The sequence below is a fragment of the Chlamydotis macqueenii genome, chromosome 4, assembly GCF_036417535.1.
Source record: "Chlamydotis macqueenii isolate bChlMac1 chromosome 4, bChlMac1.mat, whole genome shotgun sequence".
In the NCBI taxonomy this organism is placed as follows: domain Eukaryota; kingdom Metazoa; phylum Chordata; class Aves; order Otidiformes; family Otididae; genus Chlamydotis; species Chlamydotis macqueenii.
Genome location: NC_141559.1, coordinates 30,230,000 through 30,253,939, shown reverse-complemented (window position 1 = coordinate 30,253,939; position 23,940 = coordinate 30,230,000). Strand labels below are relative to the sequence as shown.

The 23,940-nt window shown below is 44.6% G+C and overlaps 1 protein-coding gene across 2 annotated transcripts in view; it reads right to left on the bottom strand.

Moving 5' to 3' along the window:
* The window catches only part of UNC5C (unc-5 netrin receptor C), a 258,738-nt gene extending 241,414 nt beyond the window's left edge, over positions 1 to 17,324 (bottom strand). For both annotated transcript variants that reach the window (XM_086746145.1, XM_086746146.1), the window contains exon 1: positions 17,100 to 17,324. In XM_086746145.1, coding sequence (XP_086602271.1) covers positions 17,100 to 17,223 — 124 coding nt within the window. In that variant the 5' untranslated portion in view covers positions 17,224 to 17,324. The remainder of the gene's footprint in view (positions 1 to 17,099) is intronic.
* Between the last annotated feature and the right edge of the window lie 6,616 nt (positions 17,325 to 23,940).

Below are 23,940 nucleotides of genomic sequence, written 5' to 3'. Positions count from 1 at the left end.
TATGCCTCATAGACATAGACAATATCATAGACAGTTCATAAAGATAATGACACATTTATTTAAAAAAAGAAAACAAAACTTGAATTTATGTTAATTTTCTTTTGGTTTTCAAGTTCTTCCTCCCTGCTTGCCTCAGCTTATACTGAATCATCTTCCAGCCTGAACCAAGGATCCTGAGGTCCTTCCTAAAATGAGGTTTGCCTCTTCAAACATCTCTCCAGCATTTCTTTTTGGGCCTCAGATGCTGGCAATTCCTGGCCTGCCTCCTAACCTCTTCCCCTGTTTTATGCCAGTCACACACAGTCCACTCCACTGCACACAACTGCTGGTGAGAGACGACCGCGTGGCCCCTCACCGCCATCAGGCGGGATCAGTTCGCTTTGTGAGTACTGGTGTCCCAACCGAACGAAGCGGTTTCTTAATCGCAATCTTCCCCTTCTTGCCTCAAGTAACATCATGCACCACATGCTCTGGTAACCTTTAAAAAGACCTCCTGCCAGCATTTGTGTCTGCCTTGTGGTTTTGAAGTACCTAATATATACACACTCCTCTGCTCCCCAAAACATATTATTTAGCTGGAGAACCAAAACACTGCCTTCCTCCAGCCTCGAAGCCCACAAATAAGTTTGTTCCCATCCCAAGTTCTCATGCAAGAGAAAAGAATGTTTAGTCTATACCTTGTGTTTATAAACACGTATTTTTGGGGAAAGAGGATGCTTTAACTTCTTTATACAGTGCAGTATTTGTCTTACCACCCAGGGAAATAAAAATAAATACTGTAGTGTATGCAAACCTCTTAATTCTCCAAAGAAATTTCTTTTTTCCACCATTACTAATTAATATTGGAAACTGCTAATCCTAACAGGTTGATTTTTGTATGCTTTAATTTTCCATTGCCTAATTTGAGAGCAAACAATGAGGAAAATCAAGTTGGTTTTTTTTTGTTTTCATAAATATCCTCTTAAGATGATCAAAAGTGACCGGTCAGTGCCGTAGCAAGGAAGACGGCTTCGATGGTACAGAGACCTGCTGAGAAAAGTTCATCTCAGGTTTTGATCGGAAGCAGGCTGATGTTCTGAGAACAAACAACCACAGAGCGCGGGGACAATATGAACATAGAGTCTTTGTCTTTTAATTACTAACTCTTTGCAGAGGCTTTGCATCGGTGGGATGGTGGGTGGCTGCAAAAGCTTCCAAAGAAAATTTTTTGTTTAAAACATAAAAAGCCCCAAACAACTAGCAGTCATAAACCAGCATTTTACTGTTTTAGATGCCTATCTTTTCTTTCGGCTCTCTTCAGTGGGAGAAGACCTTGTAAATATACAGACATTTTCCTCCTCATTTTAGTGGCAAAGAATCTCTTTGTTAACACTGGGACCACTCTCTGATGTACTTTGCAGAGTCTGCTCTTTTTTCTTCCCATTTTTTTAAAACCGTTCTTAAGAGTCATGGAAATTTTTCTGTGTCCAAACAGACGAGATAGAAATCTCTCCACCATGACTACAGCCTTCCTGAAATCCTAACCACTAACAGCCCTCAGCTGCTGTCGGACTGAGGCACTTGCTGAACTCTGGGAAGCTGTGCTGGTTTACACAAAACGAAAGGCTCAGCTGCAAACACATTCTGTGAGGGCCGGCTCCTCCACTGAGAAAGCTCACCTGTCCGAGCATAATCAGAAGTTTCAAAACCTAGAGCCCCGTGGGCTGGAATTTATTTGGAACAGATGGGGCTAAGTGGCATACACAATTTACCTGTGCACCTAAATGCAATTATATATATTTATAAGCATAAATAAACCAGCTGGTAGCCATTTCCTCACTAATCAAAACACCTTCAGCCTTCTTGAGTTCCAGACTTATGCTGCTACAAATACTTGGGTTTCGTACACACGAGTCATATCCCGTAACCCTCAAGTCATGAAAAGTCCGTGTTGCACAAATTCTCATTAATAAATTTTGGCTCCTATAGGAAGGCTCATGCTTCTGACTAGATAACGGCAGCAGCTGAAATCTAAGGGTCATATCACCTAATATGAAACAGCCCAGCATTTGAGAAACAACCCAGAGCACAAGTCAGAAGAACTGACTTTTGAAGGTAGGGCTACTGTCAGGTAAGCTCTTTACACTTGCAGGTAAGTGCATCTTCCCAAATAATATTTCATGGTCAGTAAGACATTTCCTTGGCAAGAGACTTGCATAAGCCTTTAAGCTGGGTTTGTGGGAAGGAAACATGAAGGCTTACATAAGTTATTTCAGTCCAGAAATTCCTTGTGGTTAGGTAATTATATATACTAATAACTTCCCAATGACAGTGTCTGGATGCAGCCTGCACATACACACAACAAAGCAATTTAATATTGCTCATGCACTGCAATGTTCTCAAGCAATCACTCACGCATTCAGTGCAAGTACTCATACTACAGAAAATGAAGAACTGGGACTTCAGCTTTCCAAAATCAAAGTACTGCATTCAGGAACCCATGTGATCTCTCTAGAGACAATGACCTACTACATATTTCATAGTCATACCTTTGCAAATCATAGCTATGTATCCCTAGATGCCCACAGGATGTTGATAGGGACACTTGATACTGATTGTGTTATTACACTGATCAAAATATACTGATGTATCTTAAAATATGGAGCCTCTTCGATGAAATCTGATCATTAAAGAGGATGATTTTTTAAAGGTTTTTTTTTAATAAATAGGCCAGTATTTGTATTTATTTTTCAGATGCCATTTCAGAAAAGAAGCAGTACAAGAGTTTTTACTGTGCAGTGTGGGTACAAGATACTTTGCTCAAATAAACTAAACTTCAGTAGCTCACAAAAAGTAATCAATAGTGTCTTAAGATTAATTTTGACCTTACAGACCATGTGGCAAATACAGTTCCCCACTAATGTACTTCCATGGACTAAAGTCCACAGCTCAAAACAAGAAGCTTGAAAAAGAGCAACCAGACTTTCTTTCTTTTGATATTCAGAGAGAAGAAATGGAAAAAGGAGCAAGTACAGTAGAAGGTCCTTATATATATTTTTTTTTTAGTCAAATAAGAGTAACTTATTTGTTATTCATAACTTCGGAGTCAGAAATGCATTTGTATAAGCCCATCAAATTCCAAAATATCTAGATATCGTAACAGCAGAAACCTTGGAAAAAATCATGTTAAAGTCAGGTGCAACACCAAGAGCTGACATAATCAGAACATCCCAAAAGTTTTGCTTGATAGAGGCTTTTGCTTGCATAAATCACCACATGAATCATTTATTGTCCTTAACTAACTGCAGAAAATATTAATGGCAGCTTAGTGTGCCAGTTACGCCATGGATCTTCACCTGACTCAAACAAACAAACAAACAAAAAAACCCCACAAAAACACCTCTGCTGAGCCACTTAAACTGCTTTTCCCCTGCTCCGGTGTGGGTCCTCCCCATGGGCTGCAGTCCCTCAGGATATGCCTGCTCCAGCCTGGGGTCTCCAGGGGCTGAAGGGGGATCTCAGCTCCAGCATCTGGAGCACCTCCTCTTCCTCCCAGGGGTCCCCCCGCCAATGCTCAGGCACCTGCACCCAGTGCAGGAGAGCAGTTGGGACACTCAACCATCTGGAGGCTTTGTTTATCACCTCAAAGAGGTAGGGGAAAAAAAAAAAAACCAAACCAAAAACAAAACACAAACATCATCTCCTGCAACACTTCGCAACATTATCACCCACCTGATAACAATTTTTAGTTGTGCTTTTTATTTAGGGGGTGGGGTCCTAAGCATGTGAGGCTCATGGCTCAGAGGTGACAGCATTCATGAAGGAGCCTGGCACAATTTTGGAAACTAGTAATTTCATCAGAGAGTGCAATGGCCAAAACATTTGAAAATTTGTGTTAACTTTCATGTGGGAATCCAACTGCAGAACAAGGGTAAAAAAAGCCCAAAAGTGAACACTTTTCAAATTTGTCTTTCAAAATAGTATTTTGGTTATTTTATTTCTTATTTTATTTTAGAGGTTAAAGAACATTCTCAAGTAAACAAAAATTGCAAAACGTTTTGTTTTACACAACTGGTTTTTTTTAAGGTCTTTGTTTGGGGCAGGGGAAAATGACTTGAGGGATGATTATAAATCTTTCCTCAAACTTTCAAGGCCTTCGGCTGAACCAGACAAGCTACATGCACAGTCCTAACTCACAAAGACGCTTTAGTAGCTTCATGCAACCCCAAATATTCTGTGGTGGACAGACAATCAGTCTCCTATTCCTCTTTCTATTTAAATACAGGCTCAAAACCTTCCCGGAAAAGCGGGGGGCAACACGTAACAGCCTCGTACGTCCTCCAGCACTCCACTACAAATCTGGCTTGGTCACCTCCGGTTTTCACGGCCCTTTGGGCACCTGAATTAGCTGCATAACCAGCTGCTTCTAACAGTTTTATACATGTATTTCAGGCTGAGTTCACAATATATGGACATCCAGATGGATAAAAATAATAAAACTTTGAGAAAGACAATGAGGATTGGCACTGCAATGCCTTTTCCAATGAAAAATATTCACAGCTATATTAGAGCAACTGTCCCGTGCCAATGAGAACAGCGTCTTTTTGTTGGCTCCAGCATAATTCAATTACATGATTCGGACAGCTCATGAACATGTATATATTTACTTTTTTATAATCAAATACAATAATGACTTTTTTAATAACTTTCAGGCAAAGTAGTGCAAAAGATTAGGGAAGAACATATGGGAAAAGTCACTTTTGACCTATGTTTTATCCTTAAAACCCAAAAGTGGATTCAGTATTAAAATTAAAGCACTCTAAGTATTTTGTGAAATATTTACAACTGTTATTACTGCCTGATTTATGTCTGCCAGAGACCAGATTATTCAGACTGGTTTCACAAGCAGTATGTCAGTAAACAGGATTTTGTTTGGTAATTATATTAAATGTGTCCATATAAGCTTGGAATTAATTACAACTGGTATTTTACCGTACTTGATAAAAGCACTAAGCAGCAAGAACTAATGATGGCAAAAAAAAAAGGTCTTCTCTCATTTTCAATAAAGCTTTCCACGTGAAAATCTGTCAACATGAAAAAGTTACTGCTTGTAATTAAAACCAGGCTTTAGTTCAGTAATATGTTTACATGTTATGTTCCAGGAGGGGGAAAAAATGCAATTGAATTACTCTTTAAATCCTGTGGTTCACAAACACACGATCTGCTCTGGGCACACTACTGATGTCAACTCCTCCAGCTCAGGAAGACAAAAAATTCAAGCCTTACTAAGAGACCCTTTGTGGGTCTCCACAATGACTTCATAGCACAAGATCTATTTTCAAAGCAGACTTCAAAAAGTGACTTTTCAGAATTAGACCGGTTGCCAAACCTAGCACTAAACTGTGCTTCTGCAGATCTCAAGACCGCAGTACTAGGACCTCAGTCTGCTGGTTGCTTTTGAAGATGAGTAACAAGTTCATCAGCTGTCAGGCTTCTCTTTACCAAGCACATGCCATTGTTTCAACCATACTTCTCAACCCTCTTTTCGATACACCGAGATGGGTAGATGCTATTTGCTGGCTAACTAGAATCTAATGCCACAGGCATACAAACGCTATTTTGACAAGTTTAAATGCTTTCACACTGCTGTAATGAGATATATTTTCTAAATAGCTGGCAAAGAACCTTTTTTTTTTCCCCCACTGCAACCCAGTGCTCCACATGACAAAGCATCTTACTGACTTCAGTAGAAACTTTTCTCAAAGTCGTAACATATTTAATGATAAATAACCAAGCAGACAACCAGCTCTGTGGTTATCCTATGTTACAGGAGCCGGTACAGCTAGATTTGTTAATCTAGCTTTAATTCAGAAACCTGACACTCTCTCATTTTCTTGTAACCATTTTTGTTTCTTGCTAATGCAACCAGATGGTAACTTCAGTTTGATTACAGTTCTCCCTACTTTAATGTGAACTCTTCATCTCACTACTATCAGATGGCATTTGCTTCCCTTAACATACATAGTTTTCAAAAAATTACAGAAGTGCTATTGCTGCATTACATGAAAAATTCCAATGTACATTTAGCTGACATAGCATCAGCTGCTGTTTAAACTGGGCTTAGCTAATGGACTTTTAATGTCAGCGGGGTTACGTGCAGTTACTGGCTATTAGCAGGAATGGGCCCTTTCTATAAAAATCACTTCTCCTCAAGTGTGTTGTTTGAACATTCCTTCCTCTGATTTAGTGACTGTCATCAAATACAAAACAAATGCAAGGACTCTGGAATCTACTGTTATCTTTAAAACCAACTTAACCCCAGCTCGGCCTCCACGAGCAAAATATATGCTCTGCACTGGTGCTAGTGGATGTAAAACTTTAAAGACAAAAGACCGAATTCTCCTTGTCTTGCTCCAGTGCGTAAATCCCAGGCAATCCAGTGAAACTAATCAGACAGAACGCAAAATTTGATTGAGGTACTGCCATCAATTGATTTCCTGAAGAGAAAGGATCTTTGCCATGAAACCAAGTACTCACGAAACAAGCACATCAGTAAAACGTAGCAGATGAATAGTCCACGCAATGTTACTTTGTCATTTTAATTCAGTTTTCTTTGCAAATGTTTCTTATAAACGCAAATTTAAGGCTTTCCTCTCGAGACTACAAAATGACAGAAACGTTTACAAAGCAAGTAAGCGAATTAGAACTTTTTTTTTTTAAAAGTTTTGTAAGGTTTTATCTAATAGCTATGCGTACCACAAAGAATTAATATATAACATTTAGGAAAAAAAAATCCATACAGAAATACTGCAGGACAAGCAAAGGACAAAAGCTAGCAGGAGCTGAACAATTTTGCCTTTTCCAGTGCTCATGAAAGGCATATGGCACTTCTCATTCTACTGCCTAACCCAAGATAATAACCGCTTTTGTTACCAGCTACCAGGTTGCATTTCTAACTCAGGCCTTCATGCTTTTAGTAGCAGAGGTCTTTAGTTCAAAAGCGACTGCTTGCCGAGGCAGGAAATTGCCCCACATTTGTGTGTAATAGATATTTACGTGGATATCTGCCTACAGTTGGTGACATTTGGCTGTCAGCATTCTTATCTGAAATAACGTGACAAAACCTAAGAGAAAAAACATCTACCTGGAATAATCTCACCACCATGTTCTCAAGTGAGGCACTGTGTTAGTCTCTCTACAGGAAAGAGCCACACTGCTACATGTAAGGGAAATTGAAAGGTATAAAAATCACTCAAATTATTGAGTTATAAAAAAAAAAAAAACCCCACAAAAAAAATTGCCAGCAAAAAAGGCAAGATCAAGATCCATCCATTCTAAAGTCTCACTCTACTGTGTCAACATATTATTAACACAGAACCAGATCAGCTTCTGACATGTGCTGGCTTTGAAATCAATGGAGCTATACTCGTTCATGGTTATAACCTGGCCTTGTATAGCGTAAGTCTACCTTTGGTATAAGCAGCAGGGATTTACAAAAACAAAAGGAAACTGAGAGTAAACTGACAGCTCTCAGTACTGAACTTTCTAGTTACAAACTTTCTAGTTGCAAACTTTCTAGTTAGCTGGAAATAAGAAATTACGAATTTCCCATTTACTACAGCACAGCTATTTCACACGAGGAAAAGAAGGAAAAGCAGTACTCACATTCCCGCCAGCAGAGATCTGCTGCCTAAGACGACTGCCGCATTTTATTTGAGCAAGAAACCAAAAAAAGTTACTCTCACCTTCAGAAAGTGGTGAGGAAGCAGAAAGGAAGTCCCTAAAGCTATGTTTGCAACTTCTGCATGAAAGGAATTTATAATGGGGATGATGACTTGCCAAGAACTAGTGCAGCTTTGGGGCCAAAAAGCTTAGAGTAAGGAATACTAGTACTTCATGAGCCAATTCAGCGAGGCTTTCAGTGAATGACACTGGTACAAGGGCACATTATTTTCCATTTAATTGCAGCCCCATCCCTTAATGGGGCAGATTTCTGGTTTCCACAGTCAATTCTGATTTTCTGATTCTGATTTTCTGAAGTGACCAAATTTGACAGGGGACACTTTATCTCCTCCAAGTTGAAAGCACTGTGGAGAATTTGTCATAATCCTAAAATAAAGGCTCGAGCAGCAGAGGTTTCTCTGTAGTCTCGTCTGACTGCAGACAACCTGAAATCTCAGTCTGGACACCTCACCTCACGAGGTGGACACATGAAGCTGTTGATGTTGGAGGGAAAGGTGAGAGGAACACCTCTGTGCTAACTCTGTGAGCAACAAGCAAAACTAGGAAATATATTAACGAAAGAGGAATTAAATCAGAGTAAGGAAGTGTGCATGTCTGTACTCTGAATTATTCCCAGTAATTACCTGTGCTACAGTCAGTGTAGGTAAATCAAACGCACACGAGAAGAGAATTAGTCTTGCTTGCTATTCTGTCCCACTTCTTATTCCTCGATTTTGGTACAACTGACCTGCAGTTAACCTCATTCAGTGAGACCATATTACTATTTTCACTCATTACGTAAACTTTCCAGTATAAACACATACCATGGGACTGGATAAGACAAGTGATGTGTTTAAACAATAAATAAATATACCATATCATAAGAGTGCAGCAATTCATGTTCCAGCCATTATTTTGGTTGGAATATAGATCTCCAAGAAGATCTGAATTACTGTGGTGGTCACTTTTCACTGACTGACGTGAAATCCACTAAATTCAAGCACATAAATGCCTGAGGAACAACTATCAGTTCAAACAAGTTTCCAAAACAGCTGAGATAGAGTCAACCTCTTTTGACAGATGATTCAAGGCTTACTTGCACGTTTCCTTGTATCTAGCTGATGAAATTCAAGATGTCTCAAACAATTGCATCCAGCACTCAGGGGACCAAGAAAAACGCACGCCTTCCTTCTTCTCAAAGGATACACTGTTAATCCACAAAGCTTAACATTTCAACCTCTCACTCAATATGAGACTTAGAAATAAAGCTACTTTACTTCTTGAAAATAACTAAAAAGGGATTGGCAGGAGTTACCTAGCAAGAAAATGCTCAGCTGTTGCCAGGCCAGTAAAGCCCATACGAGCTCCTTGGCATTACTGTTGATAATGTTACCTCCAGAAGAGAAGAAAAGATACTGATTTAATTGCCTAGGCAACCTCATCGCTTTTATGACTCGTCAGGCAACAGGGTCCTTTGGAGCGTCAATTGTTCATTCAGACAAACCAACTACAGTTGAATAAGGTAGTCCTGAATTGCAGATTAAACCCACATGAAATAAACCAACCCAAGGCAGCGATCCTTATTGCACTTTCAGCAGTGCTGCAGTCCTCCACTGGATCTGCTCCTGCTCCTTCCAAATTCGGGATGACACTGTGGATTTCACTGAGTGAAGCAAAGCCTTCCAAACCACCTGCCACCATAAAGTCAGAGCTTCCAGGATGCATCCCTCTTTCTCAGCAACAGAATATGCGTTTGCCCTTCATCTTTTATACATTTTTCTAGATACCAGCAGATATAAAGAAGCCATTAGTGAGACCCAACAAATTCAACATTGGGAAAGCACCCAAGAGCCTTCAACATAGCATTCCCTCCATAGCATCCACCTTTGGGACTGTCAGACAAGACGGAGGATGGACTGGAGCACCAAACACAGTCTCGGGCACTCAGAAGCCTGGAGTTTGGATTTTGGCTTCCTTAATTCATTTGCTCTGCACCCTCAGGCAATTCCCCTTATATCTCTCCACCAAACAGAGACAAATATAGCTGTCCTGCCAATCCAGCAAGATGGACTAAAGATTAAATGGCTAATGCAATGTGACAAATGAGAACCTCCCACCGTCTCTAGCAACGCAAACACGTACCAAAGCTATCCTAAACAGGTAACTGCAGATGTCCCCCGAAGGAGGTATCACCAGCTGAGATGAGCATGCACAACTTTGTGGCTGCCTCTTCCTGCCCTGCCTGTGGAGGACTCATAACAGAGGAATGTGAGGATTTGGGGGGGTGCTGATGCACTGCAGCACTGCATACTGGCATAGGGGATGTCTCTGCCTGCGTGGGACTACTGCACAGTCATGCAAAGTGGGGCAGCACTGCTTGTATTTGGAGAAAAGCACAGGCACTCACCTAAATCCAGTGTTGCCTGCCCTTCCCTGGAGGCATTAAGGGCATGTATGGCACCACTAGTTTGATTTTTTTTTTTTTTTTTTTAATTTTTAAAAAGAAGCAAGTGAGACCTAGGAAGTGCTGTAAATAAATGCCTCAACCAGAGGCTAACCAGGTCTGTAAGTCAAGTTTAACGGTAAGGTTTTTCATTAGGCTGCTTGAAATAGATGGAAAAATGGAAATGGAAATGAAAACTGTTATTGTCGGAAGACTTTACAACTTTTAACTCTTTCATTTTCACTGAACATCTAACAGGTTTTCAGAGCATAAGTAGAAAGAGTTTGGCCAGTGAGGTAAATATTTGGGGCTTTAGTGACCTTTTCACTAAAATAATTGAATCCTTTCTGGTTTTGATTAAGGTTTCTTGCCTTTTTTTTTTTTCCCCAACCTCTCTCCAGCAAATAAACAAAAAGGACTCTCCCCCTGCCTCTGAAGTTTTCCATGTTGATAAAACAAACATTTTAAAGTGAAACTATTTTTGCATGAAGCTTCTCTTCCCTGGCCCAAACTTTCAGACAATGATGCGCCAGGCTATAAAGGGGACTCCTCAAGTCCTGGTGTTTGATGAATTAGGAGGAAATCCCATGATGCTTGCTTAACGTACGTATGTTTTGGGACAGAGTTACAAAAGCAAACAGGAAGCTTTTCTAGTGATGACTACCTAGGGGGAAAGCCGTATACAAGCATCTCTGAGGTTACTGACAGCTGGGAAAATCTCTGGCAGCTCTTGCCCGCTGCTCTAACTCGCTGCGCCTTACTTCCTTGTGATGTTGCTTGTACAAGCAGAGCCTTGAGGAAAGCGACTGGAACACAACTGCAGTTTGGGGCTTTATTTTGCCTTCTCTGGCCAGCCTGCACACCCACAGCTTACAGTCAGTTTTATGCCACATCCTTACCCAAGGAAGACAAATCTAAATACAAAACCCACAACTGATGCTCTGCAGAATGTTAAAGCAGACCTATCACAAGAACACTGACAATATTAAATAAATCCTCTCCTCCTCACACCGCTGAGTTTGGGGTCAGAGTATCTGCAGATGACCCCATTAAATTAAACACAGGGAAACAAAGTACGTGCAAAACTAAGGGGAATTTTGTTGTTCCCATTTGCTCGACAGAAGTTTCTTTATAACCATTTCCCTTTCGAGCATAATTTCGAAGGCTTGCTTACAAATGATGCAAATTAAGTCTTTCTTTGGATACAGTTTGCCTCCCAGAAGACTTAATACCATTTCCTTCAGATTGCCTCTCGGATAACGTTATGATGGAAAGCTCCAGGGGCGCCTGCTCCCGAGACTGGACTCTACCGAGCACACGCAATAAATCACTTAAAACACCACCATCCCTTCAGTCCTTGGAAGCTGTTAGCACCGAACTGTGCCTCTGCACGACATTATTCTGCCGCTGTGTCGATGGAGGTTGTAGCCAACTGGAAAACTGCTGCTCGTCTCCTATTCCTCCTGTTTAATCCTCGACTTAGGCTTTAAAAGCTTGCGCAGTTTTAAACCTCCAAGCTGAACGTGAAAGCAAAGATGGCTAATGAAAACGACAGGAGGTGTAATTACTGCTTTATTGGCACCAACGACAAGATTGCTGCCTGCTAAACTGAAATACCTCCACTGGGTGGCTAACAAGACGTGCACCTCACACGCTAGCACAACCCTCTCCCCACTCGAAAGAGAAGACAGAGGGACAGGGAAAGAGAATGCCATTTTTTCCTACAGTGACGTATGTACAGTTTTACGAAACATATTGCATAGGCAGAGCACTCGCAATGAAACCGACCTTTATTTCAAAGACAGCCTCCGGTGATTTTTTTTTCAATGAGAAACCAACCATCTGAACATTTGAGACTCATGTTGAGTCAAATCCTCTTTGTCTAAATCGCAGCAAAGCATCCACTACTTTAGGCAACGCAAATTCACCTAGGAATTCCCCTTTGTGATAATAATTACAACATTTTTTTTTTTTAGATTCCTCCAAAGTCCAGTGACTTAAAATCCAGGAAGACACCAGAAAGCAACAAACATAGCCACACACTATAAAATGGCTTACTCCAAACAAAATTACTTAGCTGGTAGCCCAAAATAAATGTAGTTTTGCTTGTCAAAGTACAGCACTCCATAGTATTTTACATACACACAAAACTCCGGTCGTACACTGAACAGAAATATCCATTTGTTACCCTGGCCAGCCTGGGCTCCTCTCACCCCCTCCATGGGAGCTGATGTTGCTCTGTATCTTAGTCAACAGAACTGTACAGACTGTGCCTCAAAACACCACTCTTCAACTTGCACAAAAAAAAAAAAAAAAAAATTAAGATATTTACTTGAAAATGTCTAATAAATATAATCCACATTTTCTCCCTTCTTGCTGCACAGACCAGCTATGGAACTGATTTGCCTGGCCTTGGCATAGGGTTGTATTCCTGTTTTCAGACATACTGTATTTGGAAAATTAAATTAGGAAAATCTTTTTAATAGAGTTAATGCTGCTTCCTGTTTCTGAGTTTGGATGTCACACACAAACCTAGTCCCAAAATACAGTAAATAACCAAGGGTCTGAGGTCATTACCAGAGGGGAAAAAAAAAAAAAAAAAAAAAAAAAAGGTTGTGAAATGAATGATCCACATAAAATGACTAAGTGTAAATACGCACGACAATTGTGGAAATGTTTAGATACGCTCATTCATTCCTACTGTACAGAGGAATAAATGACACTGACAGTAATGCTGAAAAGCCATCAGAAGGGGGCTGTATTTGATGTATATACTTCTTCTCATAACTGTTGCAACGGGCTACTAGAGACTGGAGCTGGAGGAAGAGGAGCCCAGATTCTGACTCCCATGCTCCTAGGGAGGAATCCCTCCTCCTCAGACAGATCCATCCACTTCACTTTAATCCTGCCTAAACAGCACCTCAGTCACCAAAGGAAACCCGGTGGCTGCTTTGCTTTCAGCAAAGCCTACTCCAGTTCTAAAAAGCTTCTCAGGGCCAGTATGGGCTACCACATCCAGTCCAAACTCGTCAATATCACTGAAATCTGCCAGAGCACATTGCTTTCAAACAAATTAAAGTTCCAAGCACTTTTATCCATTCACAACAGAATACTACTTGGCCCTCGCTTTACTAACAGAAATACTATTACACCCACATGATCAAACACAAATGGTACACTGATGCATCGAGATAATTAAGTCCTTTCCCCTGTTTCTTCAAGGAGATGCATTTAGGTATTTAATTAAGAAGTGCATCCCCCAAGGTTAGTACATTCACATGTTAGATTTCACTTTTTCCACACCAAGCATTTTCAAACTGCTGCTGTTGTTAATACAGACTAAGCTGGGGCAAGACAACTATCTGCACATATGGCTCTTTTACAGTTTTCTTTTTACATTATCACTTCGATTTAATTAGGTTTGAGGGGTTAAGCATAAAAAAAAATTACTCTTTTATTGTAAAGGAACAACCAAAACAAAAACTCATTAATATGCAGTCCCTTTAACTTTTCTATCCATCGTTATCAGCCCATAAACCTCTCTGAACCATGTGTGTCACTACAGACAGCCTGACCCTCCTTCCTGTTCCACCTACCCCCCAAAAAATGTGGGGGCCACAGGACAAGTTCTTCAAACACTTTTAATGTCCAAAGAAGCAGGGGCAGGGAAAAGTAAGGAAGTGCAATGGCTGAAACTCAGTCTCTGCTGACTGAAGAGCCAAAGGAAAAGCTGGTCTTACAGCAGACAGCACTGAAATGCCGGGCAGGAGTAGGTGCTTGGGTCCAGGAGTGGCTACTCTTTCTCTCACAGTTTGGGATGTGCAAATTCTCATTCTGATGTAGCTTATCATAGAGTTATAATGAATGCAGCGAACGTCAGATTAGAGTTGATTCTGGCTTGATAATCACTCTGGCCCCACTCACCGCACTTTGAGAATTAAGGGCCGTCTCTATCATCGGGGCAGTTTCCTGTTCTCTCCTGATAACAGCAAAAAAATGCTTAGATAGCTTCAGATAAGAAGATAAGGAATGCTAATAAAACAAAAAGTGTATTTAGCTCTGCTGAGAAGCTCACAGGAGGAGCGATGTCTGTCTCTGCCAGGGAGTGAGGGGGTTGGTCCAGCGACTACTCAGTTAACGAATTTATTCTCCACAAGGCAATGGAAAAAGAAGGCATGAAAGCAGAAACCTCAGCAATGCTCACGACCTCCTTAGCCTGCTTCAAAAGATAAAGATGGTTGGGAAATGGAGAAGAAAAACAAAACAAGAAATAGTACTAGCAGCAAGTACTGGAAAAAAAGTACACACTCTCTTTCCCTTCCCCTCCTCCCCTTTCTAAATCATAAATATGTTTCCTGTATGAAGACATCACTTTAAGTTTTTTCTCCTTTTCAAGGTATCACAAAGGAAGATTGATTTTTTTTTTTCCCCACAATTAAAACCAAGTGAGTTGGCTCCAGATCCACTGAAAGCCAGAAGACCGAGATCAGTTTGGTGTGTAACTTCCACGTGTCCTATTTCTGTTGCTCTCAAGGGAATGCAACTGAAAAGACTAGAGGGGTGTTTCCATTGTGACAGACACAGATCGAATGGAGGATTACTTTAGAAAGAGAGGTTGGGTAAGAATCATTTCAATGTTCACACATTTTTGGAAACGTATAAATAAAACGGAGGCAAAACTTTGTCCGATGCTATATGACGAGAAAACTTCCTGAAGAGGGCATAGTTAAACTGTTGATTCATTGCCTCACTGAAGCACCGCATACACACACATGAAGATCCCCCACAGCAAAGATCAGTCAGAAAATCCCTCAGCTCTGGGAAAGATGCCAAAACCAGGACTGCCCCCAAATTCTGTGCCTACTCCCAACAAACAGGAAAGAGAAAAAAAAAAAAAAGCATACATGGAAAAACAAGTCCAAGATAAATTGCTATATCCCAATTACATTCCCTGGATTTTCCACTCTGTTGTGAAAGTTTACCATATGCCGTGCAACGGGAAGCGTTGCTGAAAAGCTCTGCACCCCTTCCCGGGTAGGTGAGCACACCTGTGTCCTGTGACAGGTCCCACATGCACGCCACCCTTCACAGTGCAGGCAGGCTGGCTCCTCTCCCCTCGTGGCATTTCTGACCCACAGCGCTGTCACCAAGGGTACGCGTGGGAAGAAGAAACCATCTGAAAGCGTGCAGCATGCCCTGTGGCACCAAGACGTGCGTTCTGAAACAGCACAGGGGGTCCTCTCTTCCCCGCTCAGGCCATCTGTCAGGCGAATTACCCGTGTCCTGCCGGCAGAGCACGCAGGCTCCTTTCTGCTCCGAGTCCAACTATCCGAGAGGATCTTTCCTCTTCAACACCCTCATCTACACAGACAGATAAATACCAACTGACAGCTGGGTCTACGTGCACATGGTACTATTAAAATCTTTAAACACATAACATCAAACCTGTCATATATCGAACGTGAAATCAACCAGTGAAAGGAAATGACGGTATGTTAAGAAACAAGAAATTTGGCGTGATGCATAAGGGATATTTGTGCTCTCATTCTCTGCTACCCCCTTGTCATGACCAGGTTTCTGATCCTCCTGCGAGATAAACGTCCAGTATGGGCGAGGGAACGCGACTCCAAGGATGGAGTGAGTATCAGCGGGAAATGGATTAGCACTGTTACGTGGACAGACATGATGTATGGTGCATCCAGCCCACCGACAGCAAGCCTACGGCTCCCAAAAGCCTTCCAGGGGCACCGGGAGGCAGAGCAAGCAGCACCGCTCTCCTGTCGGAAAGGCCATAGAGGAGTGAGCTTTGCAAGGGCCGGGGGAGAGCAGGGGGTCAGCTCGGTGCGGTCATCTCAAATGCCTCTCCACAGAGATGATGGGGGGAAACCAAGCATTCTTCCACTTGTGTTATGCCAACAACTCCAAATTACAGCTTTGGCGCATATTATTATTTCTTGGTGGCATATATGGGAAAAAAAGAAAACAACAGAAAAACAGAAAACAAAACAAAACAGCTTCTAAAATTCGTTTTCCCTTGCAAACCATATAACCAAGATTTCCAAGTGCTTTAATGAACCCGTACATCCTTGCTATGCGCAGCTCTGCCCACATGCAGCAGCAACCTCTCTCTCTCTCTCCCTAGCGCTGAGGAGGTTGTAGAAAAGTATTTCCCAGCAAAAGCCCCCATTTCCACTTTAGGTCCAACTCCTGGGAAGAGAGAGGAAAAGCCCCGAGAAAGTTTACCCGGCATCAGCCCGCGGGAGCAGCAGGCTCCTGCTTGTGGCTGTGCGCGGGGCGGGTGACACCGAGCCGGGGCTCTTTGTGATGCTTTCAAGACATCGCTAAACACGCGCTGAGCAGCAAGACGTTTGCGCTTGGAAAGGGGAATTTACACACGGGCTGCAGGGAAAACAGGTCCAGATGTACTCGAGAACCCCCGGCCAGCGAGGGGGGAAAGAACAAAACCGAGCGTGAGTACAGAAACATGGTAACCCCCTTCGGCTGTATCACGTTTTAGCCACGAAGAGGGCGGGGGGGAGGGGGGGGGGAGATGGGGGGCTCACGGACGGCCGCTGCCCGCAGCAGAGGGGCACTGGCCTCGCACCTGCCTCTCCTCCGCCCCGCGGGGCGCACCGCGGCCGCCCCCCACCACCCCGGTGCTCAGGCCAGAGCCCCCCGCCTGCCTGGGCGCCCCGCCTGAGGGGGAAGCGCAGGGAAACGCCTGTCCCGACCAGGCTCCCGACAGACCCGACCCGCGGAGGGGTGGGGGGGACACGACGTGCATGCGGGGGAATGCGCTGCTTGCACATATACACATCGGGGGGAGGGGGGCGGGGTTGGGGAGGAAAAAAAAAGAATTTAAAAATTAAAAAAATACAAATCCCAGCATAAATTCGCATTTTCAGCCCGCAAGCGGCGGACCCTCCCGGCCCCGCTCCGTCCATCCCCGCCTTACCTTGCGCGGCGGCGCCGGGGCGGCTGGCCCCCAGCACGGCCAGGGCCGGCAGCACCACGCTCTGCAGCAGGTAGCCCACTCCCAGCCCGCAGCGGGCCGCCGGCCCCTCCGGCCCCTTCCCCATGGCCGGGGCAGCGGGGGGAAAGTCGCGCAGAGCCGCGGAGCTTCTCGGTGCCGCCTCTGCCTCCGCCGGCCCCGTCCCAGCGCTGGGCGCGGAAGGGGCGCGGAGCCCCCGCGAGGCGCTCAGAGTGCACGGGGGGCGGCGGCGGGGCGAAGGGCGCCGCTGGCAGCGGGGGGGCAGGGGCGCTGCATGGCCCCGCGGAGGGGGCGCGGAGCGGCGCGGAGCCCGGCGGAGCGCTGCCTCCTTCCCGCGGGCGGCTCGGCACGGCTGCCTCCACCCCGGGGGTGGGCGGGGGCCGGGGCCGGGGCTGGGGAGAGGGGGCTGCGCCGGCCGCCTGCGATAAAATGCGAGCCGGAGCGAGGAGCGGACCCAGAGGAAAGGGGGCGGGGGAGGCTGGGAGCCACCCGCTGCAGAACCGGCCCCCTTTCGCCTTCCCCCCGCCCGCGCCCCCTGCGCGCACACCCGTGGGCACACCCGCACGCACACGTGTACGCTTGTACACGCACAAACACACCAACACCCTCCCTCCCCAGTCCCCCACCTCCCACGGGCTGTGCAGCTCCGGGAGCTGGGGCTGACCCGGCGGACCCCACTGCACCCGTGGATCTCTTGTCCCCTGTGGGCCTGACACCCAGCCCCTCCTCATGCCTTCCGGGCTCTGGGGGGCCAGGACCGTCCTTAGGGACCCCCCAAATGCAGAGTGGAGGAGCCCCACGCCAGGCGGGGGGCACCTACTGGTCTCGAAAGTGGCTGAGTGGGGAGCAGGGGTAGAGACAGCACCAGGACAGATGTGGGGGAACCCCCCGCATCCCTGGGGAACATCTCCCCGGGTACCCTCCAGGGTCTCTCTTTTAAGGCTGGGGTCGCTCCATCCCTCCTCACAACCACAAAAAGCTCTCCTCTGGCCTCTGCCCTTGCGACGTGCCCACCCAATCTTACTCTGTGGGGTGGCAGCACCGGCGTCTCAGGTCTGCTGCTCAGCCAGGGCTCACTTGTGTTTTACCGTTGCTTTCTAGGGCTCATTTTGTGGTTTGGTTTGCTTTAAGTTGCCTTTCCCTTTGCAGAGCCCAGGCAGGCCGGCCCCAGACCCAGCTACTCACACACCAGGCTTTGCCACTGCCAGGGGGCTGCAGCCCCACAGCCCTCCCCATGCCATGCTACTCCAGAGAGGATCCAGCCCAGAAGCTCGCCCAAGCAGGGCTGCGTGCGAGGCGAGGAGCCTCTTCCCAGGCACGAGGCAGGGCTGGGATCTTCCCAGAGACGCTGGCTTTGCCTTCCGCTCCCGGCAGGAAAACAGCAGTGGCGTTGCTGATGCTGACGGAGGGTTTCCCAGGGGCCACAGGAGCTGCCTGCCCTCCTGGAGGCTCCGTGGCACCTGTCCCCTGGCTTTAATGCCCTTCCCAGGGCATTACATAGACTGTTCCCACCTCGGGGCGGAGGGGGGGGAGGTGGGTCTCCTGCACAGCAACTGACACAAAGCTACAGTGACAGGAAAGCAACCTTTCTTTTTTTTGTTGGTTTTTTTTTTTTTTTTTGTATGGGCACAGAGCAAGGAAAAAAGTCAGGTCTTGTTCTGGGTGGTGTACCCGGGTATGCTTGGAGGGGTGCGTTTCAAGTCCAACAGCCTCATTTACCCAGTAACTAAGTAGTCGTCTCCAACTCTCCACCTCCTGACTGTGCTACATCTTTGAAGTGGGCGAGTCCCGTCTGTTTCACGCACTAATGGCGTAGTTTGGAAAACGTTAAGGCTCCACCGTAACCCACGAGTTAAGTCCCAAGGCTGTGTAAGTGGTGGAAAGGAAACTCCCAACTTGTAGCCATGTTCAAAGAAGAACGTGGCTCCTGCACAAGAGCTTTTTTTGATTGCATACACTCCCCATACCGATCCCTGACCTCGTGCTCCCTAGCCTTGTGTCTCAGGTTGGCAGTCAACGGAGCAGTTCCCCGTGTACGATGTCTGTCTGTCACTTTTGCCATAACTCTGTAAGTTGGGAGCATCCCTCATTTGCCAGGTATTTACTGTTTCCCCTGCACTAGGGGAAACTTCACAGAGGCAAGAAGAGAGACCCCCGAAAGATGTCACACGTGGAAGATGTATTCGTTGCAGCACCAGCTGACAGGCACATCTACTGCCATCAGGGACAGGGGAGGGCGGGCTTGCTTCTCCATTAAGTGGAGTTAATTTATTTTTGATGTTTTGGGGCTTCCCAGGAGTAATACCTATAGTTCCAGGCTTAGTTTCCAGTTAGTAGCTGAGTGACCTCATTAAATAGGTCCATCCCAATTTCCAGACAATGTCCCTGCAGCCCTGCCCAGAGATCCCTGGTGGCTGCCAAGCTGTCAGACTCTCTGCCCCAGAGTAGGTGCAGAGGGGGGCATTGCTACTTCACAGCTGTGACAGAAATGGTGCTATGAGGACCGCAAGCTCTGGTCTTGCGGAGAAAGCAAGTGGTTCCCCAGTTCCCAAGGTGTGGTGGACAACAGAGGAACAAAGGTACTGCAGCCTGAGGTGTTCAGTAGTCACTTTTCTACCAGAAGTAGATATACCTTGACCTGGAGAAGATGGTTCAAGCAATAGCAACAAACAGATAAATATGGGTCTTCTCTGGAAAATGTGTTTTCAAATCCTTCTGTGCTCCATTATGCGTGACAGAGGGCATCCAAGGATGCTCCATGTGCCTACCTGGAGCTTCCTCAGAGGCCCTCCATGCAATGACAAATGACGCTTGTGCCTGGGCCCTAATGCCACCACTCTGGATCTTGCCCATTCAGCAGCCAGTCTGTCCCGAGGGCTCTTTACCTTTCTCCCTATGAGATAACCCAAATTATTAGTTCAGCTTAATACTTTTCAAATTTGACACAAGAGTTAAAGGACTGAGATAATTCAGGGATTTGGGATTAGAAAGTGCAAATTGCCTGGGTTTATTCCAAAAATGGGGGTTTTTTTCCCCTGATAAAACCTGGCTGGGGAGGTGTTTTCCCATCTGTTTGAAAAGTTAGTGACTAAAAGTACATGTAATATAAGGTTATCTTTCTGTCACCTTTAATGTCCTCAAAAATCACTGCATACCCTTTATAAACTCATCTGAAGCAAATATTAATCTCCAATTTTCATACTTAGACAAAAATAGCAAGTGTCAAATAGTTTGCATTGGCAAGTGGATTTAGCAGCCTAACAGGTGTTGCTTTAGCTAGTTTTTCAGGTAAGTTGAAGAAATTGCAACTTCAAATTAGATACCCACAGTAAGTGACTATAAAATCTAGGGTAACATTTAAAATATTTCTGTGTAACTTGTGTACTAAAAGGTTTGTTTGTTTTCCCAAAAGAGCTTTTCAAATGAGTTAGGTTCTAAATCAATACTTGAAGTTTTTCACCCCTGCTGTCAACTCAGGAATTTCAAGCTCTTGACAAGCAGTTTTTGAAAGTACAGAGCTGGTGAATTTGACTTCAGTGTATTTTATTGCCCGGGCATCTGGAGCTGCAAAACAATCAATTAGGAGGCATATCGGATTTGAAAAGTCCTATCAGCTTTCGTAATTAATATTGTGAACAATAGTATAGGTACCAGGTTTTGCTCTAGCTGTTTCCTTAAGATCCTCTACATTTCTAATGATTTATACAAACCTTAATCTAATGATAAAACTCAAGGGAATTTTGTATTTTCGTTTGTTTTGATGGCACAGCTCATGACCACATTGCAGCAGGCACCACACAAAACCAGAGAGTCCCAGTCCCCATTGCAGAGAGCTGCAAAATTTGATTAATGACTTTGGAGCAGAGGTACTAAGGTCCCCTGTGTTACATGTAACTTGAGCAATGTTGGTTTGAACAGGGAGAGGAATCTCTTCCGTGCCACTGGTAATTACAAGTAAGATTCAGGAGCCCGTCCTCACACTGAGCGTTGTGTCCCTAGGCAGATATCGTCACCTCTGCACAATTGGCCTGAGGACTCATTTGCTACACAAGAGTTAATAAGGAATGCAGATTCAGGCTCCGCCCCAGGTGATTATGTTTGCTAGTCAAGATGCCCTCAGCTACTGAGATACACCTGGAGCAGCACGGAGTATTTGAGCGAGGGCTATATTTTGCAAGCTTCTCCACTAGCTGTTTGCAATGTTGGGTAGTGTGTGGCACGCATGCCACAGAAGGTGTATCACACACCTGCTTTTGGCTGTGCCATCCCCCCAGGCTCTGCCATGCTGCTCTTACTTTATGGCAAAGCCCAGCAGAACACAATCCAAAAAGCAGGTGTGTGACAAGCCTCTCACTTCACTAACGTACATACCACAAGCGATCAAGCACTGCAGTTTTCTCTCGCAATTTAGATCAGCAATTACTTCCTCTGTGGTCGCCTTGTGTGATACTGTGGATCAGCAAATGAAACTACCCTTCTGATAACTTACATTTCAAGAGCAACAGAACCCCATTCCCAGTAAAAACCTCTGAGTGGTTTTTTTTTTTTTTTTTTTCACGCTGGGAATGACTGGTGGAATTGTGGTCTGAGGAAAATTTCTTTCATACCTAGTGAAATCTAATAAAACAACTGACAGTATTTCAGCTTCCAAAATGACTACTTTGTTTGCTTATTTATGGAACTAGGTCTTCCAAAGTTCATCCATACTCATACACTATACTAGTGTGCTAAATTTTCAGTCCTGACATATTAGCAAGACCATGGGTCAACACACTACCCACAGCAGCAGTTAAAAAGCATTTCACCTCATAACAACCATCACCTGGAACTGTGCTGAAGCACCTGAGAGGCCATATGTTGTCCTGCTCCTGATGCCTTTTCAAGTGCACACGCTGCCATTTGTTTAATACATTTATGGCAATTAACACCTCTGTTGTCCTCACTGTTCTTTGAAACAGTGTGGCTCTTCATAATCTCTGAAGGGGACGTCCTTGAACTAAAGAACTATTTCAAGTGATTATACTAAAGGTAGAGCCAAACTCTGTCCCTCTATTTATGCCGGATACTGTGTATATCATCCTGTTGTATCCTGCTGTGCATATCATCCCCTTGTAACTTGTGCCAGAGAATGCTGCTGGAGTTGGGGACTCATATGCCTAGGGAATAAAGGTAAAAAATTCAAAGTTGTTTAAGTTTCACTTTCAGTAGTCAGAGGCATCATATTCTTCAATGGCAATGGGACTTAGGCTCCTTGCCCATTTTTTAAATCTGTGTCCTCCAGCTACAGCCAAATAATGCATCCAAAGAGCTTTTTCTTTTATGTGAATGATCTGTAAACAGATCACAGAGTGCTTGTTTATTTATTCTCTCTTCACATTCGTTTCGTGAATATTTTTTTTCTGAGCAGTTCCTGAGCTGTAGCTCATTCACGCGCAACTTATCATGAGCATTTGAAGTGCAGTATTCAAACTATTCCCCTTATTCCTGTTGCATGACATGATATCAAAACGTTTCCCATCTGCAGTTATTCGGTAACACTTAAAAAAAAAAAAAAGAAAAAAGCTTGATCGTTTTAGTCTCTGCGCTCATTTGCCTGAAAACTCCCCGCAAGAGCACAGAAGCGGAGGCCTGCCGCGCCGGTTTCCATTCGCCGCGAAGGGCGGGGAGCGCGCCGCGCCCGCCGGCAGAGGGCGCCATGGCACAGGGCGCGGGCCGCCGCTGCCGCTGCCTCCCCGGGTCCGGCCGGGGCGCGGGAACCCGCCCGAGCCCCGGGAACCCGCCCGAACCCTGCGGCCGCTCATCGGCTCCTCCGCGAACCGACCCCTCCCGGGCCCGGCCCGTCGGCCACCGACGGGCTCCTCCGGCTCCGCTTGACGCGAGTAGCTTGAAAAGCACCTCAGCCTCTCGCACAGCACACGTGTATTCCCCTCTCACTTTTAAGTTTCATAGCATTGCAACTACAGATTTACCTCTGAGGTGAATATTAATGCGACTAACAGATGTCAGTCTCTACCCCGGGGTTATCCCCATCAGTGTTTACTTTTATTTACCGAGTACTAACTTCTGATTGTCCGTTTCAGAGTAGGCTTCCTGCAAATTTCTTCACTGGTGGCACAAGAGTCCCCTCTCCACCGTCTCAATGTCACCGCACTGCCCTCCCCTGCCTTCACGTCTCCTCCCTGCCTTCCGCATGGGGAGATAAAGGCATACTGGCAGTTTGGGACCTTTGTTTCAAGTTCTCCCTGTAGGTGTGTATGCTGGGTTACTCTCACTCCATTTGTTATTTTATGGATTCTCTTGCCTGATACACTTTGTATAAAGTGACATTAGGAAGAATTATAATTACAGTATTTGTTAAGCCACTTCTTAAAGGAGGAAACTGATAGCACATAGAAAGAAATACAAAGAAAGAATAAGGAAACTTTCCAGGAAAAGATGTTTAAGAATATGCAGATTCTATGAAGAAATGCACTTTCCAAGAAACTCAATTGTTAACATAGTATTTTGGTGCTCTACAATAAGATCAAACTACACATAGACCTGTAGAACCTTCATTTGTGGTCTTCTAGATAAAAAATGACATATTTTAGTTGTTACAGATATTCTTTATAATTAAATATATTTGCAGTTTCATGTGTGAGCTATTTAGTGAAAACAGGTCACATGAAGCAAGCTATGGGAATCTGATATATGGTAATGGCCTCAGCCTTCCCACTTAAATCTCCTTTGTGAGAAAAAAAACAGCTACGGCAAGAACAAGCACTTCTGTTGTTTGGGTTTTTTTTTTTCCTTTTTCATTTTGAAA